This window comes from Ursus americanus, chromosome 8 (assembly GCF_024610735.1).
Source record: "Ursus americanus isolate L20-20 chromosome 8, mUrsAme1.1.p, whole genome shotgun sequence".
NCBI classification, from domain to species: Eukaryota; Metazoa; Chordata; class Mammalia; order Carnivora; family Ursidae; genus Ursus; species Ursus americanus.
Window position 1 is genome coordinate 83288111 of NC_142134.1, and position 16772 is coordinate 83304882.

Genomic DNA, 16772 nt, shown 5'->3' on the forward strand with positions numbered 1-16772 from the left:
TGGAAGTAGCCTGAGACACCTCCAAACTCACAACGGTGGGCTACACATGTGTTTGGGGGGGTGGAGCTGCAAGCGTCTGAAGGTAGAGGCACGAGCCCCCGGGGGTGGGGGCTGCGGCTCTGAGTAGAGGCCCCCAGCCTCCACCACTTCTTGCAGCCGCTCACGAGGGAACTGGGGCTGGCTCGGCCCCGGCAGCAGAAGCAAAGCCAAATCATTCTGGAACCTTAGGTCTAGGCCTCTGAGATTGGCACGAATGAATATTGGCTCCCAAATTTAAAAAATTCACAAATTACAGTAGGAAAAAGCTATCGAGAGAATTAGGAGAACTAACACTTTAGACCATCACACACAAAATGTAAAATCAAAATGGTGTAACCTATCCAACAAAATAAGAACGTACTACAATAGGACCAAAGAACCAAGAGGCTCTAGAAAAGAATGGAAAATATGAAGAAAAAACAACAACAAATGAAACACTGAAAAATGCAGTAACTAAAATGAGAACTTTGACAGAAGGAAGAGGGAGGTCAGGTGGAGCAACAGCACACAGTGAAGGGAAAACTGAGCAGAAGGGAGGACGCAGGGGAGGGGAGGCAGGGAGACCTGGGAGGGGGAGCCCTGGGGAAGAGGGGGAAAGGGTTGGGGGAGACCTGGGTGGGGACTTGGGGGTGAGGCCTAAAGGGGGAGGAAAGCACTGAAGTGGGGAGGCCCGTGCACACCCATCTACCAGCTTGGGGAAGGGAGGAGTGACAGGAGGAGTCCTGTGTGCCGCCACTGCCCCCCACCCCCCAGCAGCACAGGAGACCCTGAACTCTGGGGAGCTCTGTCCAGGGTGGGACAACTCCTCAAAGGGAGGGTTGGCATCAGGAGACCTCAGCACCTGCCTCTGTAAGGTTGGGTGATGAGAGGCGGGCCGCGGACCCCCTCCCTCAGGCCTGGGTCCTTACCAGATGTCCAGAATGAGGAGTGTGGCTACGATGGCATAGACCCCGTCACTGAAGGCCTCCACCCGCTCCTTGCTGAGAGGTTCGTGCAGGTCAAAGGTGAAGAACTCCACGCTGTGAGCTGGGGGCTCTTGGGGGCCTGTGGACGTGCCAGGAGAGAGGAGCTGGCCAGTGGAGGGGACTGTGCAGGGACGCCTGGCCGTCATGGGTGCCTGGCCCTTTCCATGCTCCACGGGCCTTGGGGAGCAGTGCCGAGGCCCCACACACCAGCCTGCCCGAGCACCTACCCACAAGCCTGCCCTTGCACCAGCTGAAGGCCTTGCTGACGTAGGGGAGGAAGATGACCGTCGCCATCAACAGGTACGACTGCGTGAGACACACGACATGTCAGGAGGCGGTGTGGTGCTGGAATCCCACCCAGAAGCCATCCGCTCCGAAGGGTTGGCAGCACGAGCAACAGAAGAAAACACAGGTGAATTCTACCTCATCAAGTTGAGAAACCTGTGGCTCCAGAACGCGGGAAGACACCAGCAGAGCGCACGGCGGACGAGGGTCTGGTACTGGGGCAGGGGGCTAGGGCTCCACAGCAAGGACACGAACACCCAACCCAACGTGGGCAGAGGACCTGAGCAGACATTTCTCCCCAGAAGACACACCGCGGCCGAGCCGCACGCGGAAAGGTGGGGAGCATCACCCAGACTCAGAGCAACGCAGGTCTAAGCCCCGGGCAGAGCCCACCTCACGGCCCGCAGGACGGCTGCTCTCACAGGAGCAGAGACCGACGAGCCTGGGCGAGGACGTGGGGAAACTGGAACTCCGTGCGCCGTGGGGCGGGGGGGGCGCGTAAGATGGCGCAGCCGCGTGGAAAACAGTGTGGAGGGTCCTCCAAAAACGAAGCACTGAATGAGCCCACGGCCCGCAGTTCCACATCTGGGTAGGTTCCCCGAAGAACAGAGAGCAGGGTCTCGAGGAGACGCCGGCACCCCCGTGTTCACGGCCGCGTTGCGCACGGCCGCTAAGACAGGGAAGCACCCGGGTGTCCGTGGACGGATCAACGGGTAAGCAAACTGGTCCTTCCAATGACCTCCGACGGGAGGGTGGGAATCCTGACGTCTGCTACAACGTGAAACCATTACGTTGAATGAAAGAAGCCAGACGTAAAAGCCTGTTTTATGATCCTATTTACATGAATTACCCAGAATGGGCAAAGCCACGGAGACGGGAAGTAGATCAGGGGTTTTCCAGGGAGCAGGGTGTGGTGGGGGCTGGTGACTGCTAGTGGGGTGGGGCTCTGCTGCGGGGATGGGAACATTCCAGAGTAGGCAGAGCGGTGACTGCACGGACGCCGCCGCTGGACCGGGCAGGTGGCAGTGGACATGGTCTTGTGAAGTTTACATTGTGCACACACGTTACCTGAAAAAGGGTTCAGGGCCGGGTCCTGAGGCAGCCCTGCAGATTCCCTGTCCTGGGCCCTGGCAGCATGAGCCCTCAAGGCCCCACACCACCCAGCTGGCACCCCTGCAGGGAGGGCCCTTCTCCTGTCGCCCCTGCCCCATCCCATGCCTGCCCCCCCACCCCGTCCTGCACACCCAGTACTTCGAGGTCGCCTGATGTGGGGAGATGACAACGGTACACACGGTACAGTCAGGGAGACAGCGGGACACTTCAGACACATCATAGACCTGTCTCTAACCCAGTTTCCACGCTTCAAGAGACCGCACCCCCGCATCATCCAGCACACCCTGAGGGAGGTGCCTCCCAGGTGTGACGCAGGGAGGCGGCGGCCGACCACGGCAGGACCGCAGGAGGGGTGCCCCAGGATGGCAGGATGAGAGGACGGGAGTCTGGTGTGGGGCCGGGAACAGGACACAAGTGGCTTCTAAAGGATGCTGGCAGGCGAGGCCCTGGGCCCTGTGGGCATCACCATCAGAGGACGGTGGTCCACAGGGAGGACAGGATGGCCTGGACCAGGCTGATGAGAAGGGGCTGGATCTGGAAGGGGGACCCAGCACAGCATCTGGCTGAGGGAATGTCTGGAAGGGGGGAGGCCAGGGGCTTGCTGAGGAGGCTGCAGGGGGCAGGCCTCGGGGGTCAGAAAGCTCTGACGTGTGTTGTCTCACAGGCAGTGGTGGGCACGGGACTCCAGGTGAGGAGGTGGGGGGCGGGGGCAAGGGGTCAGAACCACACTGCAGCGAAGGAGGGAGGAAGGCTGATGGACAGAGAGCTGACTGAGCGCCACGGCCCGAGTGACCCCCACCCCCTAAGGCTCCTGGACCTACTGACCACTTGGCCCCTCCCAGCTCCCCTCTTCCTCCAGTCTGCTGGCTCAGGTGTTGCCTTCCCCGCTGCCATCATCCCACCAGGGCGTGCTCACTCTCCCGCTCCACATGGACCCAATGCTATGGCACCTGCTATCCCCCGGGACACACCGGACCCCTGCCTATGCAGCCCAGGCTCCTGGCCCAGGCCCTGGCAGTGGGCACATCCTACCTTGGCCCTCCGCTTGGCTCACCCAGGCCACCCATCCCACACCCCAGCTGTCCCACCCATCCTCCACGCAATGACCCTCGTCATCCCTCAAGCCCTGACTTTGTCCAACCAAGACCTGCTGTTGGCCACGCTGAATACACAGCCAGGAGACTGTCCCACTTGCAACCAGGACGTGTATGTGGCCTCAGACCCTATGCCCCTCACTCCTGACTCCTGTCCAATGCGTCCCCCCTCTGGCCCTGCCCTGTCCACTGGGACCTACCCTGCTAGAGGCCACAGCCAGGACGCCCTGCCTGACCCTGAGCACCCCTAGAGCATCCCTCCCACAGCGCCCCTGCACCTCAAACATGCTCAAGACTGAAAAGACCAAGCAGCCCCTGAGGCCCACCCTTCATCCCCCACACCAGCGTGCACCTTCCCCCGCTCCACCTGCCCGGGCCGGACGTCTGGACACCTCGGCCGCTCAGCCCCCAGCACGCAGCTCCGTCCTCGCGGGAACAATGCTGGGCAGCGGCCCCTGCTAGCCTATCTGTTTCGAACTTGGAATCTCTTAAAATGTTTACTAGACATTTAAAATGACATCAGCCATTTTTTCACGGTTACAATGCTTTGGGCCGGACACTCCACTGTATTTCCTGAAGGCTCAGGGCCAGGCAGGAGCCGCGCGTAGACTTCCGCAGTCGGCTCTGAGACAGCTGCACGCCTGCGTTTCCTGCCTTCCCGGACAGTGGAAGCGTTCTAAGACAACATTCCTGTTAAATTAGCTGCTGGCTAAAAGGGCACTAGCCGACCTCGACTCCTGCGACCTGGCTGACACAGTTCCAAGTTCCGGCATCCTGCCCTCTGAGCACAGCTGGGTGCTCCTGCCAGACGGCCCCGGTCCCCGGCTGGGTCCCCTCTGGTGCTCCCTCCACTTCTCAGTGGGACCTTTCGTCTGCGCTCTCTGGGTGGCTCACACCCTCCATGCGGGGCTTTAGGACATTTCCCCTCGGGCTCACACGGTTTCATCACCGCGCTTCCTGACGCCTCATGCCTGCTGTCACGGCAACGCTGCTGGGACCGCTCCCCCCAGGAGCCGTCTAGTGCTGGCTGCCCTGCGGCTTCATGTAGACCCTTACTCGCCCAGAGAGCACACGTGGTCCAGACTCCCGGCATCCGAGTCTCCCCTCTCGTTCTGCAGTGCGCCCACTTGGGGAAGACACGGATGGTCACGGCCCACTGGCTGCCCCCATTTGACCGTGCGTGTCTTCACCGAGGCCTGGCTTTGACCGTGGTACCTGGCCATCCACACAGCAGGTCCCGGTGGGGTGTTGGGGGGGATGGGTGGGGGGGAGGCTTTCCCTCCAGCTTTGCTCCCTGGCACCCCGGACACCAGGCCACATGCCAGTGGCCCCTGAGACCTCTGCACAGCTCTGCCCCCACCCCCCGGGGGCATCTGCTCAGTAAGGCAGTCCCCCTTCCCCGCCCCCTGCCCCCCCCACTCACCAAGGGGTAGAAGAACAGGGAGAAGCCGGCGGCCACGAAGCACAGCGCTGGGCCCCTGAGCACGAGGCCCAGGATGTGCCGCCGGTAGAGGCCCCTGTGCGCGGAGCGCTCCATCTGGGGGTTCAGGAGGTGGGGGAAGTGGAACGCATACACGACGATCAGCGCCTGCGGGAGAGGTGGGCTGCAGGGCACAGGCGGGGGCCTCTGGCCAGTAATCCCTCCCACCCGTGTCCACCCGCAGAAGCTGCACAGGTGCGAGGCTCGCCACAGGGAAGGAGCCCCCCGGGGCCGCTGGGGGGTCTCAGAGAGCCTCGCCCCGCCAGGCACCAGAGGGCACTGGCCCTCTCTCCAGGCCCGCCCGGGGGGCCCAGGCTCTGAGAACCTCTGGTCGTCCGCCGCCACCCGTGGCGGGTGTACTGGGCAGCCATTCTGCAGCGTGCCCGTGAGCACGACTCTTGCTGCAGCCGACACACACATCCGACACGCGTGGACAACGTGTGCTCCAGGAGGACAAGCCCGTGGGGGCGGGCAGGCTGGGGTGTCCTACCTGCACAGCCCCGATGGCAATCACACACATGCAGAACAGGAAGATGCCCAGAGGCACCTCGGGGAAGGTCACCATTAAGGAGAACTGCAGCCAAGAACACAAGACAAAACCAGGTCCTGCAGGGCCCCGGAGCCCCGTGAGCCTCCCGCTCCCAGCCTACACACTCGGCAGGAGACCCAGTGCTGTCCCTTCCTACCAGAGCAGTGTCACAGAATGCTTCAAGCCTTTAAAGCTGAAGCGTCATCCAGTTCATGAGAGTTCTCTGTGACACACAGCCCTGTACACCCAGACCACAGTCCCGTGAGAGCTGAGAGTGGGGGCAGGTGTGAAGGAGCTGCTGGGGAGGAGCCTGGGACGGCAGCAGGCAGTGGGCCGGGGGCCGGGCAGGAGCCGGGAGCGTCAGTGAGCGTGGAAGGGATGCCCCTTGTTGGGCCCTGCAGAGGCCAGGCTGGTGTCTCTGCCATTGCAGGCCCCTTTGGGTTAGGCTTTCCCCTCCTTCAACCAGCCCGGAACCCTAGGTATGCCCCACTCCCCGCCCCCAAAGAGGCCAAGACCGCTGCCGGCTCCCCTGGAGCTTTTCTCCTTTTTGTGACTCTGCTTGGGCCCTGGCCCGCCCCGCTGGTCTGAGAGTCTGAGGACAAAGCGTCCTGGGTCCTCTGGCCCGGTGAGGGCAGGCTGGCCCCGGGGAGGACACCGCAGGTACTTACGGTGAAGGGTAGGAAGGTGATGGTCATCATGCAGGCCTAGAAAGGAGGAGGGAGGGAAGGAGGGGAAGGCAGGCTCCAGCCCTGCTGCCCAGGGCGACCTCTGGCAGCACCCCACCCTGGAGGCATGTCACTGTCTACCTCCTAGACCCCCTCGCCACCAGACAAGGAGGGAAGGGGTCTCATCTCGCCAGGGGCACCCCCAGGGAGGACGTGTGAGGAGCCCGGGAGTGGGTGGTGGGTTCCAGGCTCCGCACACCAGAGGTGCCAGAAAGGCCAAGTCCCTGCTTGCCTTCCTCGGAGGACGGGCCTACAAACATACTCGTTTCTCAAGAAACGAAAGGAGGACTCACCAGGTTGAGTAAGGCAAGCGTGTCGTCTATTTTCCCAACAACCTGGAACAGTCTAAACCGTGTAAGAAAATCAGGAAGACGTGTTGTCTATAGAGAGGCTCTAACAGCATCATTCACAGGCTCTAGCATTTGCTGATTAAAGTATCAGTAAAAGATGTTATTTTGGGGGAGGGGAAGGGGCACGGGGAGAGGGAGAGAAAGACTGTTAAGCAGGCTACACTCCCAACGCAGAGCCCGACACGGGGCTCGATCTCACGACCCTGAGATCATGACCTGAGCCAAAATCAAGAGCCAGATGCTTAACTGCCTGGGTCACCCAGGTGCCTCAACTATGTCATTTTTTTTTAAGATTTTATTTATTTGACAGAGATAGACACAGCGAGAGAGGGAACACAAGCAGGGGGAGTGTGAGAGGGAGAGGCAGGCTTCCCGCTGAGCAGGGAGCCCGATTTGGGGCTCGATCCCAGGACCCTGGCATCACGCCCTGAGCTGAAGGCAGACGCTTAACGACTGAGCCACCCAGGTGCCCCTCAACTATGTCATTTTTAACCAAGTTTAAAATACTACCCAGTGTACAAACTTTGGAAGACACTGAAAATACAAAAGGAAACCCTAAGTCCCTAGAAACTGCACTGCTCACATTTCCACGGACTCTTGTCACGCGGGGTGCGTGGCCACCAACAGAGCCGGGCTGGGTGTGCAGAAGCCCCGGAGGGAGCTGCGGAGGGAGGACGCGCCCCACATGCTCTGGGACGTCCCCTGGCCACCCTGGGAGACCGGAAACCTGAGAAGGAGGAATTTAAACCTCCAGGGAACTCGTTCTTCCGGTCTCGTGTCCAAAGACCCCTTTTAAAAAAGGAAGTCCTTCCAGGAACGCCATACTGTAACCCCTCTAAGGCGTCTACTTCACAGAGGGATGGTTTGATACAGAGACAGGAAAGCACTACAGAAAACTAAACACAGGGCCAGGGACCACGAGCAACTGAGGAACTCGCCCAGCCCCTTTGTGGAGACCCCTCAGAGCTCTGACTCCTCTGAGGATAAGACCTTCTCCTGGGCAGGGCTCAGTGGGCCTCAGTACCCCCACCTGGGGGGTCTGCATCCAACCAGGGGCCAAGAGGAGCCTGAGGGGGCCCGTACTCAGGGCTGGCTCTGGGGTCGTGCTGCGTCCCCCATGGAGCCGGCAGGGTGGGGGCGCGTACAGCTGTGAGGGCCCTGGGCGGATCTGTGCTGCTCTGGGCACTGCTGCCCTGGAGGGCGGCCTTCGACAAAGCAGCACACGACTGAGGCGCTGCGTGGCCCTGTCCTGAAGGGCTCCCGGCCTCCCTGTGCGCCCAGCATCCCCCAGGCAGAAGCGTTCCTCCGCAAGGGCGCGCCGCTGACCAGGGGCATCAGTGCCCACATCCCGCCCCACGTCTCTTCCTGAGAGCCCTCCTGCCCCGCTTGGGGGTCAGGGGTCCCCTGCAGCGCTGTCGGATCCCCAGGAACCTTTCCCTCCCTAAGAGAAGGCTCTGGCTTGGGAGTGTGCACCGTGCAGCCTCTTCTTCCTCGCCAGAGTCTGGGGACCGGGTAGAGGGCGTGTGCACGCTTGGCGAAGCGCGACGGGGGCACACAGGGCAGTCTTCTTGCAGCCCTGCCCTTGCCCTGCCCCATGCTGTCTCGAGGCCCAGCGTGTGTGCCCATGCAAGCGGGTGACCCTGTGTCACATGGCGGTGAGGAAGCGGGGCCCTGCAGCCACGGGGCACACGCACCAAGTGAGCACAAAGACGTGGACTCCTTACCTTGTGTGTGCTGCCCAGGCCACAGTCACGATGAGAAACGTCATCAGATAGACAGCAATCCTGGTGGCTAGAAGTTTCTGTATACTTTTGTCAAACTGGTGGAACAGAAGAGCATCACCATCAGAGACCGCTTCACCCCGCGGCAGCTGGCGGCCCCATCCAGGGCCCGCAAAGGGTTCTTGGATCAGCCTCTAACCCAGCCCCTCTGAGGCTCCTCTTCGGGGGAGCCTCCCCGTCTCCCTGCCCCTTGCGCCACATCCCATAGCTGCCTATTTGGGGATCGTGTGCGGAGCTTCCCGCGGAAATGCCAGCTCTTGAGGCAGAGATGCTCCGTCCAGAGCAGAGCGCCAACCGAGCTGCCAGCGATCCGAGGCTGACGTAGCTCTGAGGCCTGGTGAGGTCGTGGCGGCACCTCCCCTGGGTGAGAAGTGACTTGGAGGCACGACGGGGAAAATGGAAATGCGCTGGACACAAAGCTTGGACTTTATCAGCAAAAACTCATAGTAGAAAACTGACTGCTTTACCATTTTCGCTGGTTCTTCACCTGCACCTGGGTGTCTCACCCAGTATCCCCGGACTTCGCTGAAGACTCAGAGTTTCAGAATTGCTAGGTTTTCGGGGCCTTGACTAGTCCTTCCCTCCGACTCAGCTGACACCTTCCAGCACTGTCCTTTCTGAAGGTGTCCCCAGACCACTGCACAACCTCCTGGCTCAGAGCTTCTCCGTGAGCCAGCTAACACACAGAGATTTCACAACAAGCACTGCTCTCCAAAAAGATGACCCCAACTGCAGGGAAGTGTGGTTTAGTCCATACACCTTCCCATGTCGCCTCCTGGCATCTCCTGTCACACATCCACACCCCATTCTTTTTTTTTATTTTATTTTTAAAAATATTTTATTTATTTATTTGACAGAGAGAGAGAGACAGCCAGTGAGAGAGGGAACACAAGCAGGGGGAGTGGGAGAGGGAGAAGCAGGCTCCCAGCGGAGGAGCCCAAAGCGGGGCTCGATCCCAGAACGCCGGGATCACGCCCTGAGCCGAAGGCAGACGCTTAACAACTGAGCCACCCAGGCGCCCCATCTTTTTCTTTTTTTTTAAAGATTTTATTTACTTTTTTTAGAGAGAGAGAGAGCACATGCAGGATGGGGAAGAGCAGAGGGAGAGAGAGACTCTCTAGCAGACTCCCCGCTGGGCACAGAGCCCGACATGGGGCTCCATCTCACCATCCAGGAGATCCGGACCTGAGCCGAAACCAAGACGTCCAACTGACGTCTTCCTCAGACCACCCTTAAGGCTCACTTTGAGGCACTGCCCCTGTTTGCAGGCCAAGATTGTGGCCAACCAGGGTGGCTAGGGGAGCAGAAGATGACCTTGCCCCAGCCCTCCCAGCCAGGTATGTGTTAGGTGGAGCCTAGAATTGGGCTCGTGGACTGAGTGTCCTGCACCCTCCCTCACCCTGGATGCTGCAGACTGTGGTCCCCAAGTACCTGTTCTGGGGAGATCTCCGTGTGGGTCACAGGCAGGATCTATGAGAGCAAACACACAAAAAGAACCAAGGGACATTTCTTGGGCTGTGCACTGACCGCTCCTCGGATGCCAAGGTGGCAGGGACTTGGGCCAGTGCTGGACTGCTCCCTCCACCCATCCAGCTGCCTGAGTGGCTGGGGGGCCCCAGGACACTGCTGAGACAGGGCAGGGTCTCTGCTGGGCCAAGCTCTACCAGAAGGCTGTCGAGGGGGTGGCCGGGGTCCTGATGTGAGGGGGCTCTGGGTGGGGCCCCGCACGGACCATCACAGTGGCGATGATGGACAGGAGCGCGTCACTGAAGCTCAGCATGCGGTGTGAGTGCTGGATCCCGTCAGCAGCATCCTCATCCCTCGTGCCCATGGAGGAGTCTCCCTGTCTACTGAGGGCCACTTCTGGGGTGTGGGGCCCGGACATGGCAGGGCCTGGGAGGAAGCACAGGTCTGAGCAGGCCAGCGTGCTACTGGGAGCCACCCTGCTGGCTTCAGCTGCAACACATGGTAGGTTGGTGCCGGAGAGCAGGACGCCCTTGACGGGGGCTTAGTGCTGGTTGGAAGGACCACTCTGCCACCGGTCCTCTCCCAGGAGGCCCCTGTATTTCCAGCCTGCAGGAAAAGCACCACTTCCCTGCTGAGCACTGTCATCTGGGAGCCACATTCGGTGTCTGCCTCCCCTCCAGAAATGGGAGAAACGAGAGAAAGCACACGGACACACAGCAGGCACTCTACACGCTGTGTCACCAGCCTGAAACCCTTGACCCCAACACCAGACCGATGCACTGTTAGACGCCTGCACCCTAAATGTGGGATGTTCTCTCACCCAAGTACTCACCAGGCCCGACCCTACTCAGCTTCTGAGATTAGACGAGCTTGGGTGCGGTCAGGGTGGTATGGCCGTCAACTAGATGTGGGACGTTCTACAGGACCAAGTCCCACAGGCTTGGACTAAAACAGAGTGCCAGCCCTCGCAAGGACAAGCAAAACGGAAAATGCGCCCCAACTCCAGAAATAAAGGAGGCTTACCAGCAATTTCTGGACAGGAAAAACAAATTGCGAACAAACAAGTAAGACATTCAGCTTCCTTAGCAACTGGGGAAATGCAAGTGAAAAGAATGAGGTTCCATCAAGGTCTGCAAACGTCCGTCACAAGTGACGAGGTTGTGGGGACACAGGCTTGGGCAGGAATGTAACGGATGCCACGCCTGTATGGAGACAACAATAATTAATACAGTGCGGTGTGCACACCCTACAAGGTGGGAACTCCATTTCTAGGTGTAGCCTCAGGCATGTGGACAAGGAAATAGAGATGAATAGGACGTGCACTGGTGTAGTTCATTTTAACAAATGTCAAAAATGCTCTATTATTAAACACTAAATGAGTTGTTAAAAAGTGCTAAGAACTGAATGTTTGTATCCCCCGAACTCCTCCGTGGAAGCCCTAACCCCCGGCGGGATGGCATCAGGAGAGGGGCCTCAGATGGGGGACGAGACGAGGGAGGTCATGAGGGCGGGGCCCTGAGATGGGATCCATGTCCTCACAGAAGATGAGGGGCGGGGAGAGGTCGCTGGCCTCTGAGCGAGACACCACGAGAAGGTGGCCGTCTGCAGGCCACCACTGTGATCTCAGACTTCCAGCCTCCAGAACCATGAGAAAAAACGGTCTGTCGTTGAAGGCCCAGTCCGTGGGTTTTGTGATGATGGCAGAGTGACTGAGATAGGAAGTGAAGATAAATGAAATAGATCTAGGCATGATTAAAACTCAGAAACGCAATGTTGAGAGAAGTAAATCATGTCGCAAAAAAAATACACATACCATTCTACCATTGATATGTTTAGAACACAGCGACCATCTGTCCTCCCACGATTATACAAACATGCACAGTAAGAACATGGGAGCAAGCAAGGACGGCACTCACCAACTTCACGGCAGCACTACCATGACCTTGGCAGGGAGGGGTGGGAGCTGGGGTGGGGATGGGGCTTTAGCTTTCAGATGGATCTAGAATGTATTCCTCACTTTTTCAAAGCTTACGTAAAGATCACTCCTTCTGGTGTACAGGTCTATGAGTATCTGACAAATGCACACAGGTGTGTGACCATGACCATGGTCACAACACAGTTCTGTCCCTGAGTGCACCATCTGTGGTCAAGCCTTCCTCCACCTCAAATCCTGGCCCCCATCCATGTTCTCTGTTACCCTCAGTTTGCCCTTTCCAGACTGTCCCGTAAGTGGACTCACAGCCCGCGGAACCTCCTGAGTCTGGCTTCTTCCACTCAGCGTGATGGGCCTGAGACTCACCCATGTTTCAGAGCATCGGTAACGGTGTTTACTGCTATGTGGTTAATTCTCCTGTGTGGATGGACAGCTAGCTGTGTTCATCCGTTCACTACCTGGAAAACGTGGGTTGTTTCTAGTTGTTGGTGGTGATGAATAAAGCCGCTGTAAATATTTGCACACATATTTGTGTAAACATGTTTTTATTTCTCTTGGGTAAACACTTCAGAATGCGTTGCTGGGTAAACGCATGTTTCGCTTTATGAAAAACTGCCCAACCACTCACCCAAGGAGCCGTGCCACGTTGTACTCCTCCTGGCAGTGTGCGAAAATCACAATTGCTCCTCATCCTCCCCAGCACCTAGTCTGGTAGGATTTTTTAAAAAGTTAACCTTTAATTTTAGCTATGCTAATAGATGCGCAGTGTATCTCGTGTGGCATTTCCCCACTGACTAATCGGGTATTTTCATGTGCCTTTTATCTGTGTACCTTTTGTGGCAAGGTGTTTGCTAGAATCTTTTGTTTATTATTTGGGGAGTTATTTGTGTTGTTATTGAGTTTTTAGAGTTCTTTATATATTCTGGTTAAAAGTCCTCTGATAGGATGTCACTTGCAATATCTGCTCGCGGTCTGTGGCTTGTCTCTCACTCTCTTACCAGCGTCGGAGCACAGAAAGTCTTAAATTTGACGCAGTCCAGCTCAACTTTTCTTTCTTCCTTTCTTTTCTTTCTTTTAAAGCTTTTATTTATTTGTCAGAGAGAGAGAGAGAGAGCACAAGCAGGGGGAGCGGCAGGCAAAGGGAGAGGGAGAAGCAGGCTCCCCGCTGAGCAAGCCTGCCGCTGCTGTGGAGCTGGATCCCAGGACCCTGGGATCATGACCTGAGACGAAGGCAAACACTTAATTGACTGACCACCCAGGTGTCCTTCAACTTTTCATTCGTGGATCATTCTTTCGGGGTCATATCTAACAATGCTTTGCTTAACTCAAGATGACAAAGATTTCCTATTTTCTTCTAGAAGTTTTAAAGTTTTAGGTTTTACTTTCATTGTATGATAGATTTTTATCTATTTTATAATTTTTATGAATGATTTATTACTATTATATAATTTTTATATAACATGCGAGGTATAGTGGGGCTTCCCTTTTTTGTAGATGGGTGTTTGATTATTCCAATACCACTTGTTGAAAAGACTATCCTTTCTCCACTGAACTGCCTTTGCACTTTGGTCAAAAGTTAACTGGCCGTATCTGTGTCAGTCTATCTTGGGAGCACATACCCTGTGCAGTTGATCATTCTGTACCCGTCCCTTTGCCAATATCAGTCTTGATTACAGCTTCAGAGTAAGTCTTGACATCTGACAGAGCAAGTCCTCCAACTTTGTTCTTTTTCAGAATTCTTCTGAGTGTTCTAGATCTTGTGCCTTTCCCTCACATGCTTCTGCTTACAGGGGCCCCTTTCCACAGTTCCTCTAGGCAGAAAGACGGGGGTTTCTCTTAGAGGTTTTGCCGTCTGTGCAGCAACTCACAGCACAGCCCCACAGTGGACAGCTGGCCTATGGTCAAAGCTGTGGGAAAAAGAGATTTTTAAAAAAGTGGAAAACTCACACGTAGATGGATCACTGCTCCAAGTTTTGACTACCCTTCCCAATCTATTGGCTTTGCATTGTTTTTAATATTTTATCCCGAGTTTTTACTCGAGATGTAATCAGCAGGAGAGAAAGCCTGTAGGGAGCTTACTCCATCACGGCCAGCACTGAACTGTAACACTTTACTTCTCAAAAGACAGCGGGAGAGAGAGGAGAGAGTAGGTGAAGGGGGGTGAGCAAGGAAGGTGAAAAATTCATGCCAAGAAAATAAGACAAAAAGTCACATGTGTTTTTCAGGCATGAATTTTGGGAAACATATATCTGCTATAATGTTTTTTAGATTTTTTTATGTTCATATTTTCTCAAATATTATTTTTAAAAAACCAGTAAATATTGAATATAGACACAAAAATCCTCAACAAAACGTTAACAAATGGAATCCAGCAATGAATAAAAAGGACTACATACCATGACCAAGTGATATTTATTCCAAGAATGTAAGGTTGGTTTAAAATAAAAAAATCAGTGACTATAATACACCCCATCAAAGGAACAAAACCCAAAAACTACACAATCATCTCAGTGGGTGCACAAAAAGCATCTGACAAAGTCTAATACCTCTTCATGATACAAATATCCAACAAATTAGGAATGGGAGTAAACTCTGTCCATCTGATAGACGGCTTCTACAAAAGCTCACAGCTAACATCATACTCAATGGTGAGAGACTGACCATCTCCCCACTCCTGCCCCAGATCAGGGACAACACTATTCTACACTATACTGTCGAGGTTCTAGCCAAGGCACTAAGGCAAGAAAATGAAATATAGGGCATCAATACTGGAAAGAAAGAAGTAAAACTATCTCTATTTGCAGGGGGTGTGATTTACACAAAGACAACCCTAAGGAATCCACAAAAGAAAACTATTACAACTAATAAATGAGTTCAGTAAGGTTGCAAGAGACAAGATCAATATATAAAAATCAACTGCATTGTATATACTAGCAAAAACCAATCTGAGAAAAAAACTTATGAAAACAATTACATTTATAATAGCATCAAAAATAGTAAAAAAATTAACAAAGGAAGCGCAAAACATTGTTGAAAGAGATTAAAGAAGACTTAAGCAAATGGAAAGACCTCCGTGGACTGGAAGACTTGATACTGTTAAGACGGCAGTACTTCCCAAACTGATGCACAGACTGCATGTAATCCCTATCAAAATTCCAACTGCCTTCTCTGCAGAATTAACAAACTGACCAGGATCCAGTAATTCCACTTCTTTTTTTTTTTTTAAAGATTTTATTTATTTATTCGACAGGATAGAGACAGCCAGCGAGAGAGGGAACACAAGCAGGGGGAGTGGGAGAGGAAGAAGCAGGCTCCCAGCGGAGGAGCCTGATGTGGGGCTCGATCCCATAACGCCGGGATCACGCCCTGAGCCGAAGGCAGACGCTTAACCACTGTGCCACCCAGGCGCCCCACAGTAATTCCACTTCTAAGTATATATTCAAAGGAATTAAAAGCAGAGACTTGAAGATACATTCGTACACCAGTGTTCACAGCAATATTATTTGCAATAACCAAATAAAACTACAATTCATATGGAAATTTAAGGAACCTCTGACTATTTACGGAGTACCCAAAACAATCTTGAAAAAGAAGAATAAAGCTGGAAGACTCCCACCTCAAAATTTCAAAACTTACTACAAAGCTATGGTAATCAAGACAGTGCAGTACCAGCATAGGACATATAGACCAACAAAGAACTGAGAGTTCAGAAATAAACCACTACATTTATGGTCAACTAGTTTTTGATAAGGCTGACAAAACCACTCAGTGGGGAGAAGAGTCTTCACAAATGGTCCTGACACACCTGGATATCCACATGTAAATGGATGAATTTGGATCCTACCTCACACCACATACAAAGGTTCATTAAAAATGGATCAAAGAACTAAATGTAAGAACTAAAACACTGGGAGAAATTCTTCATGGCCTTGCATTTGGCAAAGGACTTTTAAATATGACACCAAAAGCACAAACAACAACAAAAATAGAAGTTGGAGTTCATCAAAATTTGAACTTTTGTGCCTCAAAGGACACTACTAAGAAATTGAAAAAAAATGATCCAAAGAATGGGAGAAAATATTTGGATATCATATATCCGAGAAAAGTTTAGCATCCATAATATATAAAGAAGCCTTACAGTTTAACAGGAAAAAGACAACCCAGTTCAAAAAATAGGCAAAGAATGTGAATATACATATCTTCAAAGAAGATATATTATTAGCCAACAAGCACATGAAAAGATGTACGTCATTAAGTTACATAGAGAAGAGTAAATCAGAGTTATGAGATAATCGTCTCCAGGACGGCTATGATAGCAGCAATGAAACGCAAGCGTTGGGGAGGGTGTGGAGAAACTGGAACCTCTGCACACTTTTGGCAGGAATGTAAAATGGTGCAGCTGCTATGGAAAACAGTAAGGTTCCTCCAAAAATTAATAAAGAACTACCATAGGATCCAGTAATTCCACTTCTAAGTATATATTCAAAGGAATTAAAAGCAGAGACTTGAAGATACATTTGTACACCAGCGTTCACAGCAATATTATTTGCAATAACCAAAAGGTGGGAGCAACCCAAGTGTCTATCTATGGATGAATACCTAAACAAAATGCGGTATCTACATATAAACATACAACAGAATATCCTTCAGCCTTAAAAATGAAAGAAATTCTCACCTGTGTTACAATGTGGATAAGCCTTGAGGACATTATGCTAGCGAAGTGAAATAAGCCAGCCACCAAAGGGTAGTACTGTGTGATCCCACTTACGCAAGGTCTCTAGAGCAGTCAGATTCATAGAGACAAAGCAGAATGGTGGTTGGCAGGGGCTGGGTGGGGCCGGAGGAAGAGAGAGTTACTGTTTAATAGAAACAGAGTTTCCGTTTTGCAAGATGAAGAGCTCTATGACTGGATGGTGGTGATGGCCGCACAACAGGCTGAACGAACACTTAAAAATGGTTAAGATGGGAAATTTTAGGTGTATTTTACCAGGGTTAAAAAACCAAAAACTAG

General features: G+C 53.8%; 1 protein-coding gene across 4 annotated transcripts in view; it reads right to left on the bottom strand.

The window, feature by feature from the left end:
* TMEM175 (transmembrane protein 175) overlaps positions 1–16772 on the bottom strand; it is a 41861-nt gene that overhangs the window by 18657 nt on the left and 6432 nt on the right. The window contains exons 2-11 of one of the 4 annotated variants that reach the window (XM_045774753.2): positions 13381–13668; positions 10094–10254; positions 9793–9831; positions 8305–8399; positions 6524–6575; positions 6174–6209; positions 5467–5550; positions 4920–5084; positions 1232–1310; positions 948–1083 (exon numbers count right to left, since the gene is read on the bottom strand). In XM_045774753.2, the coding sequence (XP_045630709.1) occupies positions 948–1083; positions 1232–1310; positions 4920–5084; positions 5467–5550; positions 6174–6209; positions 6524–6575; positions 8305–8399; positions 9793–9831; positions 10094–10246 (839 nt within the window). In that variant the 5' untranslated portion in view covers positions 10247–10254; positions 13381–13668. Of the gene's footprint in view, positions 1–947; positions 1084–1231; positions 1311–4919; positions 5085–5466; positions 5551–6173; positions 6210–6523; positions 6576–8304; positions 8400–9792; positions 9832–10025; positions 10050–10093; positions 10255–13380; positions 13669–16772 lie in introns of those variants that run through there. The other 3 variants (XR_015725611.1, XM_087864381.1, XM_045774754.2) reach the window with 3 other exon arrangements.